Source organism: Ahaetulla prasina, chromosome 4 (genome assembly GCF_028640845.1).
Source record: "Ahaetulla prasina isolate Xishuangbanna chromosome 4, ASM2864084v1, whole genome shotgun sequence".
Taxonomy (NCBI): domain Eukaryota; kingdom Metazoa; phylum Chordata; class Lepidosauria; order Squamata; family Colubridae; genus Ahaetulla; species Ahaetulla prasina.
The window spans coordinates 14,134,580-14,149,533 of record NC_080542.1 but is presented as its reverse complement, the minus strand read 5'-3'; the positions used below and the strand labels follow the sequence as shown (position 1 = coordinate 14,149,533).

The following is a 14,954-nucleotide window of genomic DNA, read 5'->3' as shown; positions in this document are numbered from 1 at the left end:
TTGATAGGATTGATTTTTTTTTAAAATGACTCTTTCAAGTTGCTGATAGTCAAGAACTGGGCACACCTGGATCTTCAGCTACCCATAGATTTAAATCTTTGACCAAAAGTTTTATTAATAGGAATGGTTTGAAGAAAAACATTTATTTATGATGGTAGGCACGCTGGTGCACATACACGCCCCTTACAGATCTCTTAGGAATGGGGTGAGGTCAACAGTAGACAGTCTAAGATTAAAGTTTTGGGGGTTTGGGGAAGAAACCACAGAGTCAGGTAGTGCATTCCAGGCATTAACAACTCTGTTGCTGAAGCTGAATTTTCTGCAATCAAGTATGGAGCGGTTTACCTTAAGTTTGTATCTATTGTTTGCTCGTGTATTGTTGTGGTTGAAGCTGAAGTAGTCATTGACAGGTAGGACATTGTCACAGATAATTTTATGTACTATGCTTAGTACATCAAACCGAAGGCGGCGTAGTTCTAAGTTGTCTAAGCCCAAAATTTCAAGTCTGGTGGCATAAGGTATTCTATTGCAGGTAGAGAAGGGAGGACTCCTCTCATGAAATATCTCTGGACTCTCTCAATTGTATTAATGTCCGATATGCCATGCAGGTTCCAGACAGATGAGCTGTATTTGAGAATTGGTCTAGCAAATGTTTTGTATGCTCTGGTTATTAGTGTAATATTATCAGAGAAGAAGCTATGCAAGATTAGGTTAATATGCCAAACACAAACAAATATGAAGCTGGAATCTGAGTATTGATGCAATTTTTTCCCCTCAATGTTGCTAAAGTTCCAAATGTGGATGCAGTCTCAAAATTATTACACTTAAATATAAGAAGAAAGGAAAGAAAATGAAAACAACTATTTCAATATAATGGTAGCTCATTGTTTATATTCTCCATTTTAAAGTTGGGGTGCTATTTCTGGTATGGTGCAAGGAAGAGACTTTGGTGAGTGCCTACAGCAATCAGAAGGGATAGGGGAATTTAATGACTTCTGATGGCATCTTTTGGAACCAAATTTCAGTTTCTGAATGTTCTACAGAAAATGTAACTTTCATTGAAGCAATGTTATGGAATTATACTGTATTTCTTGCCACTCATTAACTGTTTTTTAGTATTCAGATTAGGCCTCAGTATGATAACAAAGCATTTGGGGAAAAAGATGCAACCCAGTAACCCTGCACTGGAAGAGAGAATGGAAAAGATCTCCACAGCCACCATGTATTTCCCCTTGGTGCTCAGATAGGTAGGAAAAAAGGACAACCAGACATTGCAAAACCATAACAAGCTAAAGGAGATAAACTTGGTCTCATTAAAACTGTCTGGTAAACGCCGGGCTTGGAAAGCCACATTAAAACCAACAATGGCAAGGAAAAGCAGGTACAACAAGACACAGTAAAACATGAGAATAGAGCCTTCATTACATTCCAGGATGATTTCATCTGCCACTAAGTTCATATCAGCATCTGGGTATGGGGGTGAGGTTACAAGCCATAGAATGCAAAGAGTGACTTGAATGAGGGAACAAGAAACAACAATGTAATTATCTAATGGTTTCCCGAGCCATCGCCTCATCTTGGATCCTGGCACTGAAACCATGAAAGCTAAAATGACAATGATGGTTTTGGCCAATATACAAGAAATGGCTACTGAGAAGACAATCCCAAAAGCAGTTTGTCGCAAAAGGCAGGTCACCTTTTCAGGTTTTCCAATGAATAATAAACTGCAAAGGAATGAGAGCACAAGGGAGAGAAGGAGAAGGTAGGTGATGTTCCGGTTGTTGGCCTTGACAATGGGAGTGTCCTGGTATTTGATGAAGATCCCAAGCACCACAGTGACAATGCAAGCAAAGACAATTGCAGCAGTGGCCAAACTGATCCCTAACGGGTCTTCATAAGATAAGAAAATTGTATGTTTTGGAAGACACGAGACATGGTTGTTGTTTGGATACTGTCCTTCTGGGCATGGCAAACAATCATCCATATCTGTGGAAATGAATGAGTGAGTGAGTGAGTGAATGAATGAATGAATGAACTAATGAATGAATACATTGTTATTATTATAGCTTAGAAGATACTGTATTAATGAAGACGTGTGCAATATCGAAAGAAATAAGAATATAGTGTAATGGGCTCTGGTTAATACTTCAATTAGAGGCATTATTATTAGCTATTATAAGGGCATATAGACAACCTTTTTAATGCAGTCAATGAAACTGCATAGAACTGAACTTAATTTTTATTAACTCTTTAATAAATTAATTAATTTTTATTTAATCTACCAAATATTAGAACTCATACAGAATATGATCAAACTATTTTTTTTATTGTTTTGCTTATTTGCATTGGGGGCATAGTGGCTCAGCAGTTAAAGACCTTGAGCTTGTGAGTTGGAAAGCTGAGAACCTGGCTTTGAGACTCAAGTGCCACGTGATAGGGTGAGCTCCTGTTACTTGCCCCAGCTTCTCTCCACATAGTGTTCAAAATCATAAAAATGCATGTAAATAAATAGGTAGCACTTCAATGGAAAGGTAAAAGCGTTCCGAATGCCTCGGCATACATTTACACTAGCCACATGACCTTGAAAATGTCTTTGGACAATAGAGGCTTCCTTAACTTAAAAATGAAGATGAGCACCACCCCCTAAATTCGGACTCGACTGGGTGGACAGGTGAAATCTTTACTTTTATCTTTTACTTGCGTAGTTCAAAATAGTAAAATAAAGTGGCACATGAAGCCATAGATATTACAAAATAGATATAAGTTAAGTGTTTAAAAACCAGCCTTTCATCTCAGTGGTTGAGATGAAAGACTGGCTCATTGTAAACATGTATCACAGGTATAATACCACAAAGTATCATTTTCAAATAAGCAGAAAAGAATAGATTCTGGTGAAAGTTATTCATTTTCTAAAGATTTCATTTAAAATTGGAGACCAGTACACTCTTTCATTGTTTATTTACAGAACTGTAGTTAGCCTGGCTAACTTATAAATTAAGGAGGTGCAAATCTATGACATTAAGAATATGGATGTGATTGGATAGAGCAGTAGGTATTTGATTAGATAGAGAAGCACATCAGGCCTCCAGTGAGGAAGTTAGAGTAGAACTAAAAAGGCAATGCTGGTTTTGAGAGGACAAGTAGTCAATATTTCATGAATTTAATATCTTTCTAGACCAGGGGTGTCAAACTCGTGTCGTCACAGCATCGTCACGTGATGTATCACAACTTTTTCCCCCTTCCCTAAACTGGGCGTGGGTGTGGCACATTCAGCCTGTGGGCCGCAAGTTTGACACCCCTGTTCTAGACCTACTGTTTAACTTGCTTTAGCTTGGAGAGACTATGCCTTCCCCTTGGTATTTATCTGCTTTTTATCAAAATTAATTGGCTAGGTGTCTTAAAGGTGAGATGACAAGGTTCATTATTCCTAGGAAGATAATTAGGGAGGAAATAAAATAGTTTCCTTCAATTCATTCATCCCAACCATACCTTATATTATATAACCATCCTTATGTTATCTCTAAGGGACACGGTGGCTCAGGGGCTAGGACGTTGAGCTTGTCAATCGAAAGATCAGCAGCTCAGTGGTTCAAATCCCTAGTGCTGCCGTGTAATGGGGTGAGCTCCCGTTACTTGTCCCAGCTTCTGCCAACCTAGCAGTTCGAAAGCACGTAAAAATGCAAGTAGAAAAAATAGGGACCACCTTGGTGGGAAGGTAACAGCGTTCTGTGCGCCTTTGGCGTTGAGTCATGCCAGCCACATGACCACGGAGACAGCGCTGGCTCTTTGGACAGCGCTGGCTCTTTGGCTTTGAAACGGAGATGAGCACCGCCCCCTAGAGTTGGCAACGACTAGCACGTATGTGGGAGGGGAACCTTTACCTTTATGTTATCTCTGACAGCACATAACATATTCAATAGCACATACCGTATTTTTCAGAGTATAAGCACCTTAGTTTTTTGGGAGGAAAATAAGGAAAAAAATCTGCCTACCAGGTATTAATCTGGCTAGCATCCTTAGCCTGATCAGCTTCAGCACATTAGTTCGCTGGTTTTGAGCATGCATGCTGGGGTTTAAAAACAGATTCTAAAGCATAGCTGATCATCGGAGGGAATAGCAATGAGAAAAGCAGGCGAAGCGCGGAAGATAGCTAGTGCCTTGTTAGGGCAGAAAAAAAGTTTCAAAAGCACAGCTGATTGTCAGAGGGCGCTCCAGTGAAACATGATGCGCAGAGCCCCAAAACACAAGCCATTGTCAGTGGCAATCTCTGCAGGCAGGAAGAGATCACATGGAGGCCGAAAGGTAGGGGCTAGCGGGTAGGCGGGGCTATATTTGGAATATAAAACACACCCAAAATTTCAGCCTCTTTTAGGGGGTAAAAAGTGCATCTTATCCTCCAAAAAGTATGGTAAATATTGAATTTCTTCCACATAGGTTTTCATGGACTAATTAATATTTATAAACTGAAGAAATCTTACCATTCTGACTTGCAATCTTTCCTTCTGGGCATGGAAGACACTCATAGCAGCAAAACGGCTTTCCTTCTATTTTGGTCCTACTAGAACCAGAGTGACAATTGTCATTACATAGGGAATGAGGTATTTTCTGAGTGAAGGAGAAGAATTTTTTTTAAAAAAAAAATCAGTTTGGTAGTTTTGCCACGCTGATGCTTACTGGAGCATTGTGCTTACTAAAACACAGGCACATATTCTAAATGTGGGGACCCTCAGAATGAGTGATAATATTGATTACCTTTTACATGGTGCATAGATATCGTGACAAGCATTTACATGATGCTGTACATGTCAGTCATCATGAAAGATACCTATTGAACAATGAGTTGATGTGCAGCAGATCCAGATTTGAGTTCAGTGTAATTCAGACATTGCTCAGCCTCATTCTACTTAATATCAAGTCATCTCCAGAATAGAGAGAGTCCTTGACTTAAAACTGGTCATTTAATCACCTTTTGAAGTTATGATGGGCTTTAAAAAAGCTACTTATGACTGTCCGCAAAGTTATTACTGCTGCCCACACTTCCACAGTCAGATAATTCCATTTTGGGTAATTGGTAGCTTGCTCATCTACAACCAGTTGCAGCACCCTATAGTCACATGACCAAAATATGTGACTTTTTTCATTTATTTCTGATATTTCTTTAGGTTTCTGTTATCTATCTATCATCTATCTATCTATCTATCTATCTATCTATCTATCTATCTATCTATCTATCTATCATTTATCTATCTATCTATCTATCATCTATCTATCTATCTATCTATCTATCTATCTATCTATCTATCTATCTATCTATCTATCTATCTTCATGTTTTCCCACAGTAGGGACATCCCCTGATAATAAGCCCAATAGAGTTTTTGAGCGCATGTGCTAAAATGAGCCCTTCCAGAAAATAAGCCCTTCCCAAAAATAACCCCCCCAAAAAATATTTAAACACATGCACAGCCGGTCCCAGTGGTGGGATTCAGCCAGTCCACACCTATTCAGGAGAACCGGTTGTTAACTTTCTAAGCAGTTCGGAGAACCGGTTCTTGGGAGAAATCTTATTTTGGGTTTTTTTCCACTTTACAGGGCTAATCCTGCAAGGAAGGCAGGAAGGAAACATTCTGGTGTTGTTTCTAGCCTAATCTTTATTGCCCTGCTTATAGAAACTGCCTCTTGGTTAACCCTTATCACACTGTAACAGCTAAGGCGAAGCGTCCATTGGCATGAGTGATGTTGAGTTGGCCACACCCACATGGTCACATGACCATCAAGCCACGCCTCTCCAGCTGGTCATTAGGGCAGAGAACAGGTTGTTAAATTTTTTGAATCCCACCACTGGCCAGTGCCCACCATTTTCTCTGGTTTGGTTTAGGGAGACAGAGCTGGAAATCAGGTAAGATGGCAAGAGGAGCCCCGTCTTGCTCCACACACCCCAAAATAATAAGTATATTAAATATATACCTGATTAAACCTTATAGGCCATACAATGGAGTCTTCATGAATGTTGAGTGATTTGGAAGAGAGAGAGTTTGGGTCTACCCATCCAACTTTGATTTTTGTAAATGTGTTATTTGAATATGTGACCCAGTTGAAAATATCGAATCCAGCAATTATATGACCTTTGTCATCAAAGGAAATATTTTCTCCAGCACTGTTTATAAATGAGGTACTTCTTATGAACTTGTGAAGCTAAATTGGAGAGAAGGTAGAGAGAAAATGATTCTAGGAAAACCTTCATAATAGTCTTAATGCAATTTAAAACTAAGATGAATGATCTTTTGAGGGAGAACATCTACTGAATCTGGAAAAAGAGAAGGAGACATCGCTGAAGTCAATTGCCTGGATAGAGTACAATAGAGTGATAATGAATTACATAGGCATTTAAGAGGTATAAGAAGAAGTATATTTTTCTTTGTTTTATATTTCTTTCCAGGCACTTCCAGGTAACATGTTGTTCCCATATTCTGTTATTGCCATGATATTTAACTATGTCTCCTTCTACATTGCTTTGGAAGATACCTGCCAGGCTTCTTCAAGTAGATATTCTTGTCTCCTGTTTTTTATTTTTGTCCTCTCTTTTGACTTGGATGAAGTTATGGCATACAAAGCATGTGCCATAATGTAAACTGCATTGTAGATACTATAACTGTGGCCAGACATCTTTCTGTCAAACAGGGTCACAGGTAGAGTCTCTAGTTTTTCCTCCCCAGTGCAGATCTCCTCGTTTTTTACTTTTACAGTCAAATTGGAGAAATCACAATTAAACACGTTTTTCCAGAAGATTCGGATGAAGTTATCTTTATTTTCTGAGAGGGGGTTTCTTTCCTCCAAAAATTTCTGGAATCCACTAGGGAAATTTGTATGAACAGCAAATGACAGAGTTCCATAGAGGAAATGCATGTCACAATCTCTTAGAAAACCAGGAGAAGCAAACTCCATCTGGGCTGTCATAATCCATACCCGGCTTTCAATTCTTACATCATAAAATTGTGAGAATTGGAAAATTGTTCTTAAGACACTCATAGTATGGATTTCACCTTGAATGATAACAGCGTTGGCAGTACTTCCTGTGACAATACGTGAAGTTGCAAACCATTCTGTTGCACTTTCAGCAATGTTACCGGAAAAAGTTATTCTGGGCATCGTTTCTAAGAACTCCACGCAAATACCCTTCTGAGAATATAAGGGAAGTACATGCTCTACAAACCCATCTCCACTGTCATCATCAGAAATAATCACACCGATCCAGATCCACCGGAAATGTAGGAGAAACTCAAGAATGCCCAAATAATGATGGGTCTCATTGGGAAACATCTGGTGAAAAAAATCATCTTTGGTTTTGTCTTTTATGATTGAAGAAGACCCATACAAGATCTTGATGGCGGGAGGGGGAATGGGAAGAAGTCAGTCACAATTAAAATTAATTTTCACATACTCTTAGTAGAAACAATTAATCAGTGGAACAACTTGCCTGCAGAAGCTGTGAATGCTCCAACACTGGAAGTTTTTAAGAAGATTTCGAATTTGTCTGAAGTGGTGTAGGGTTTCCTGCCTAATCATGGTATTGGACTAGAAGAACTCCAAGGTCTCTTCCAAATCTGTTATTCTATTTTATTCTATTCTAGAAAGACAAAGCTCTAGAAAGAACTGGTTTAACTCTTTTTTGTCATTTCATATTTTTATCTTATTTAATTTTTGGATCATTTAAATATTCCTTATGATAAATCTTCCATGCAATACATTTTTTTATACCATGGGTATTTCAGGAAATATTAAGGCATTTTGCTATTAAACAGCCTTTATTGCAATCGTTATGCATACAATTGGAATTTCCAAAGCTTTTTCAAAAACGCCAAATCAGTGTTTCTCAGCAAATGTGGAATTTATAGTGACATATGGATGGATTATGAGGGAGCTCAACCAATCTCGTTGTACATATGTTGTGCACTAGCAATAAAGATTTGAATTCAGCCAATCCTTGCTTAACAGTGCTAAATTACAATGCCCCCCCCATAAAAAAGAAAACTACTTACAACCGGGGTGAAATCTAAAATTTTTCCCTACTGGTTCTGTGGGTGTGGCTTAATTGGTGGGCGTGGCTTGGTGGTCAGGTGACTGAATGGGCATGGCAATAATAATAAATAATAAAAATAATAAAGTGTACAAAACTTGGGAGCTCACCGATCTACCTTCTTTAAAAATAGAGGCACCGGTCTACCTTTAAAAATAGAGGCACCGGTCTACTAGCCACCTACAGCGCTGATCAACTGTAGTGCGGCCCTTTGAAGCGCCGCTACAGTCATTTAAGGCCATTTGCAGTTATATCATCACCGAGAGCTTCAGGGACAGAGAAGAGGAACAGTGAGGCATAGGCAGTGGGGGGGCAGGGATTTTTGCTACCGGTTCTCTGAACTACCTGCCCCCATCACTACTGGATTGCGCGATCTGGTCCGAACCGGGAGCATTTCACCCCTGCTTACAACTCAGTTCTAGATTTCTGACGGTGTCACGCCCTCTGTAGTCACATGGGTGCATTTCAGGCATTTTGCAAGCAACTCACCTTTTTCAACTGATTGCAGCAATCCGCAATCGCATGACAGATTTTGCGAAGTTCAATTTCGGAAACTGTCTGGCCAGATATGTGCTTCCAGCTACACTTGCCATGACTTAGGACAGAAATTCCAGGATCCCTTAAAATCCATAAGTCAAGATCTACCTATATTCTAATGATGTATTTATTTCAAATGAGTCCAAGTGTGCCAATTTATGCAGCACCTAACTATTTCAGTGCTTCATAAATGCAATACATCACCTAAAAAACTAATATGATTTCCATTTTCTATCTCCCCACTTACCAAAGTATCTTAAGTGTAATGAACCTATATCTTTTTTTTTACCTGTGGAATCTTGTAGGTGCTCAAGATGTTTGTCATGTGGAGGCAGACTTCAGAAGTAGGTCCCCCAATGACTCCCACAACATTATTCTGAATATCGCATTTGTAATTAGGGATGAACTTGTTCTGAGTGGTTAGAAGTTCCATTGAGGCAAGATAAGTCCACCTTGCCAAAAAATAGCTGTTTAAGATGTGGAAGCCCAAACTGACATTGGGTAAGAGTTGGGTATTCTCATTGAGTTCCTTCACAGCAAATACCAAGGCCAGGATGTGCTGGTAATTCTGAGTAAACATCCTAGGTTATGAACAATAGATCCTATTACTAATTCTATCTTGACACATCATTCTCGTAATTGGCTTGAAAATAGGAGAGTAATTGTATGGAATAGGTTTGAAATATACTATGTAAGAAATACTGTATTTTTCAGAGTATAAGACACCCTGGAATATAAGACGCAGCTTAGTTTTTAGGGAGGAAAATAGGAAAAAAAAATCTGCCTACCAGGGATTTATCTAGCTAGTGTCCTTAGTCTGGTCAACTTCAGCACATTACTTTGCTGGTTTTTATCCCCTGCTTAGGGATCAAAATCAGCTTCTAAAGCACAACTGATCTTTGGAGAGAGAAGCAATGAGAAAAGCAGGCAAACCACGGAGATCGCTTCACTGGCTAGCACCTCCTTAAGGCCAGAAAAAAACTTCACAGGTGAGAGTTGGAGGGAGCAGGCAAAGCAGGGAAGATCACTTCACTGAAAAAAAAAACTTCTAAAGCACAGCTGAGAGTCAGAGGGAGCAGATCGCTTCACTTACTAGCGCCTCATTAGGGCTGAAAAAAAAGCTTCGAAAAAGCTATATTTGGAGTATAAGATGCACCCAAATTTTCAGCCTCTTTTAGGAGGAAAAAAAAGTGTGTCTTATACTCCGAAAAATACGGTACGTGCCAATAGATGAAATTCAGCATAAAAATGTAACAAATCAAAACATAAATGAAAAGACAAAATGCAGATATTGTTTGCCTCCAAGAAACTTGTATAAAACAACTGGACAGTCTTCTGTTAAAGCAGTGGAAACTGAGAATATAAGAATATAAAACTGCTGTACAGAGTTTTAAAAAGGTAAAATAGAAAATGTATATAAAACTACCTGTCTGAAAAGATTTAGATTTATTGAAACAGAGCAAGGAGGATATTAATTTTTAAAAAAAAAAATGAAAAGAAAAAAAGATAAGACAATCACGCTGGCTTCTACAAGTGATTCAAATAAAAATCAAGAAGAGTTTTATAATGTATATTGCAAATCAGCAGATATTAAAAAGGGAGCATCACAAATGTAATTCTTTGCTTTTTTCTTTCTTTCTTGGCATTCTTTTCTGGTTTATTAGTTCTTTCGTATTTTAATATTGTTAAACTTGCTTTGTTCGACTCTTTTTCTCTTTTAATATATAGTATACATTAAAAGGGATATCTGCATTTATGATTAAGTTTATTATATTCTAACTGTATATATAGGAAAAAATAGATTAGATTAGATTAGATTAGATTAGATTAGATAGAAATATTAGATAGATAGATAGATAGATAGATAGATAGATAGATAGATAGATAGATAGATAGATAGATAGATAGATAGACAGACAGACAGACAGACAGACAGACAGACAGACAGACAGACAGACAGAAGATAGATAGATGTTAGGTAGATGATAGATAGATAGATAGATAGATAGATAGATAGATAGATAGATAGATAGATAGATAGATAGATAGATAGATAGATAGATAGATAGATAGATAGATAGATAGATAGATAGATAGATAGATAGATAGATGTGGATGGATGGACGGACGGACAGACAGACAATGGATGGGCAGACAGATATAGATACCGTTTCCCCCCAGAGAATATTTTTTTTTCCTAGAGTTGCAGTTTAGTATACTTTTCTTTAGTGGTTTTCAGTCTTTCAAAATAGTAGATAATTTTTATATTATACCTGACTATGTCTGACATTCATGATAGAAGATGATAACAGGAAGCTTCTGAATGCTGAAGAATACTGTCATACCTTTGCCATTTGTAATTTTCAAGAAAAAAATAAAAAAAAACCCAGAAATTTTTATACTGCAAAATGCTGAATAAAATCCCCCATCCTCTTTTCTTCTTTTTCTCTAATTTGGAGCTCCAGATTAAACCCCCTACACGAATGTAACTAGCATGAAATCTATCTATCTAGACATGTACAAGATGTATTTTATTTTTCAGCCTAAGGTACTTACAAAAGGCCATCAAAAGCTTCATCGGAAGGTGGTTTCTGAAATGTTACCGGGCTTGAGAAAATGTAGACTTGAGAGGTGATACTAGCAATGATGAAATCCCCAGGCTGGTAATATTTGTGAAGAATAGGCAGAAGTGCCTTAATAGGACACTTAGCCAGAGGAATCTCTCTCTGGCCGCAAAGTGTAACTGCTAGGACTATCATCAGTGCCAAATATAACATGACTTTAAATGAGAGTCTTCTTGCTTTATTCCAAATAGTTTGACCCCCCCCCACTGATTTTTTTTTAATATTGGTATTTCACATGGTGAGACTCAGCTGATTTTTGTCAGTCAGAATTGTAAGTCAGAATTTTATAGAATCAACTACCAATAACCCTAGTTGTGCAGTACTGCCTGTCTCATCCCTTATGAATGGAAACACGAGATCATTGTTCATATCAAAATAACAAGATATTAGAATACTTGACTGTACACTTATCCTCCTGTCCTGAGGGAATATTCACGAACCAGGAAGATCCTGTATGTCATTAATTATGGTTACTTCATAATTACAGTGTGATGGGGGAATATTTACCAATTTTGAATGCCATTTCTCTCAAAAAGTTTCAGAACTCCACATGTTGATGTTTATGATACCTCACCTGGCATCTTCCCAATCTAGCCTTTTTAAAATATTTTCAGAGCAAACAATAGGCTGAAGAAAGAAGCACAAGATGTATTATGACTCACAACAAAGTAAAACCAAGAAAAATGGAAATGAAATGGGCCTCTGGTGGCTCAGACTGGTAAGACAGTCTGTTATTAACAGCAGCTGCTTGCAATTACTGCAGGTTCAAGTCCCACCAGGCCCAAGGTTGACTCAGCCTTCCATCCTTTATAAGGTAGGTAAAATGAGGACCCAGATTGTTGGGGGCAATAAGTTGACTTTGTATATAATATACAAAAGGATGAAGACTACTGCTTGACATAGTGTAAGCTGCCCTGAGTCTTCGGAGAAGGGCGGGATATAAATGCAAATAAAAAAAAAATAAAGAACAAAAGACGTTTAGGATTTACCACCTTGCAGAATAAACAATATTTCAGCTTGCAGTACTGGGCAAAATTTGATGAGTTTTAATTTAAGAGAATTTTCAAATTTTTAATGTGGGTAATCTCAGTTTTCCTAGAGTAAAGATAAGTATCTGATTTATCAAGGTCACATAAAATATGTGAAATAATTCACGTTTAACTCCCCATGTCAGTAATAACTATGGTCTTATAAAAGAAACAGGGCGTATAGACATCACAAAATGTTTCAAAAAGGTAAAAGTATCTGATCCTCATAATATTTACAATTTTTCACCATGAACTATTGTGAGAAGATGAAGAGTTGTGGTGGCACAGTGGTTAGAGTGCAGTACTGCAGGCTATTTCTGCTGATCACTGCTGCTGGCAGTTTGGCAGTTCAAATCTCACCAGGCTCAAGGTTGACTCAGCCTTCCATCCTTCCGAGGTCGGTAAAATGAGAACCCAGATTGTTGGGGGCAATATGCAGACTCTGTAAACCACTTTGAGAGGATGTAAAAGCACTAGAATAGAATAGAATAGAATAGAATAGAATAGAATAGAATAGAATAGAATAGAATAGAATTTTATTGGTCAAGTGTGATTGGACACACAAGGAATTTGTCTTGGTGCATATACTCTCAGTGTACATAAAAGAAAAGATACGTTCATCAAGGTACAACATTTGCAACACAATTGATGGTCAGTATATCAATATAAACTATAAAGATTGCCAGCAACAAGTTACAGTCATACAGTCATAAGTGAAAAGAGATTATATAAGTCTAAGTGCTATTGCTAAGACTGGCTTTCTAATCAAGTGGAAAATTATTCTGAGCTCCTATCATTGATGAACTTACATGAAGGAGGAATAGATTGATCATGTAGCCTTGCTTTTCTGTGTTGGTTTTAGTGTTTGGGGAAAGACCCTGGATCAAGGATTAGTAGGATATAGAAATGGTGCACATGTGTGCCCAATAACTCCTATGAGTAGATGTGGCTTGGGTAAAAACAGAGCAAGCACCAATGGTATGACCAGGAATTTGCCAATGTAATCTGAATATTGAGGTCATTTTTTTTCCAAAGCTCCTACAGTTTGCCACGTTAATGACTTCTCCATATTATTCCATAAAACCATTTAGTAGGAAAGAAAGAGATGAAATATTGTTTCAATGGAATAGGAGTTTCATTGTTTATATTCCATTTATTAGAGTAAGGGCAGATATCCTTGTGGGTCATAATTTGTTTCACCAGTTTGTTTGGAGGTACAAAGTAGGAGAAATTAATAACTGTCTAAAGCAGCGGTCACCAACTGGTGGTCCATGGTCACTGGTAGACCACGAGAAAATTTAGGTGGTCTGCAGAAAAATTATTAGCATTTTCTATATTGCACTAAATCAGGAATCCTCAAACTACACCCACTGTGCTGGATACACATTATAATGCTTGTGTTACTGCAGAGAGTCTCCCCCTTTGGGGTCCTTTTGTGCAGGTTGGAGGAGGGCAGAAATTCCGACTTGGGGTCTGCTTCAGCCTCCTGGTACTGGGCTTTGGGCGAAGGCTGGAGGAAGTGCCGCTAGTGGCGAAGAGCTGGAGGGCCTTGTTCCAGTGGGACTGCCTCATGGCTTGGAACTGGCTGACCATCTCAGCCCGCTGAACCTCCAGGCACTGATACCTGGCTTTGCAATCCTACAGGTCTTCCGTCTGCTTGGAAAGCCTATGCTTGTAGTCCTCAGTGAGGTGCTTCTGCTGAGCCTCCTTCTTGATCATATCCAATTTGAACTGAGCCAGCTGTTTTGCCAACTCTTTCTCATGGTGGCTGCTTAGCTCCAACAACTGTTCCCTGTTGGGGCCCTAAGGAGCCCGGGCAGGCAGGCAAGGAGTGGCTGGGAAGGGAGGGTGAGTAGAGGCAGGTGAAACACCCCTCAACATGAGTAACATCAAGTTGGCCATGCCCACCCAGTCACCTGACCACCTAGCCACACTCACCCAGCTGGTCCTTAACCAGATCATATTAGTGGTCCACAGGATTTAAAATTATGAATTTAGTGGTCCCTGAGGTCCGAAAGGTTGATGACCTCTGATCAAAAGCACTAAAAAGGAAGATGATTCCTAAGGCTTACAATGGCAGTTCCAGTTTCTAAATAGTCTTCAGTGAATTTATCTTTCACTGAACTAGTCATGGAATCATATTTCTTCTTTCTTGCTTCTCATTAATTGTTTTTTAGTATTCAGATCAGGCCTTAGTAGAATAACAAAGCATTTGGGGGAAAAGATGCAGCCCAATAACCCTGCACTGGAAGACAGAATGGAAAAGATCTCCACAGCCACCATGTATTTCCCCTTGGTGCTCAAATAGGTTGGGAAAAATGACAACCAGACATTGCAGAAACACAACAGGCTGAAAAAGATAAACTTGGTCTCATTAAAACTGTCTGGTAAATGCCGGGCTTGGAAAGCCACAGAGAAACCAACAATGGCAAGGAAAAGCAGGTAGAGTAAGACAGAGTAAAACATGACAGTAGAGCCTTCATTACATCCCAGGATGATTTCATCTGCCACTAAGTTCATATCAGCATCTGGGTATGGGGGTGAGGTTACAAGCCATAGAATGCAAAGAGTGACTTGAATGAGGGAACAAGAAACAACAATGTAATTATCTAATGGTTTCCCGAGCCATCGCCTCATCTTGGATCCTGGCACTGAAGCCATGAAAGCTAAAATGACAATGATGGTTTTGG

The 14,954-nt window shown here is 38.7% G+C and overlaps 1 protein-coding gene across 1 annotated transcript; it reads right to left on the bottom strand.

Moving 5' to 3' along the window:
• Positions 1 to 1,069: 1,069 nt before the first annotated feature.
• On the bottom strand, positions 1,070 to 1,984 carry LOC131197950 (vomeronasal type-2 receptor 26-like). Its single transcript, XM_058182457.1, has one exon. It carries the CDS (start codon positions 1,982 to 1,984, stop codon positions 1,070 to 1,072), a length of 915 nt encoding a protein of 304 aa, XP_058038440.1.
• Positions 1,985 to 14,954: the final 12,970 nt, after the last annotated feature.

What these genes read in the sequence shown, in the direction of transcription:
- LOC131197950 (XM_058182457.1), bottom strand. Translation starts at nt 1,984, where the DNA reads ATGGATGATTGTTTGCCATGCCCAGAAGGACAGTATCCAAACAACAAC.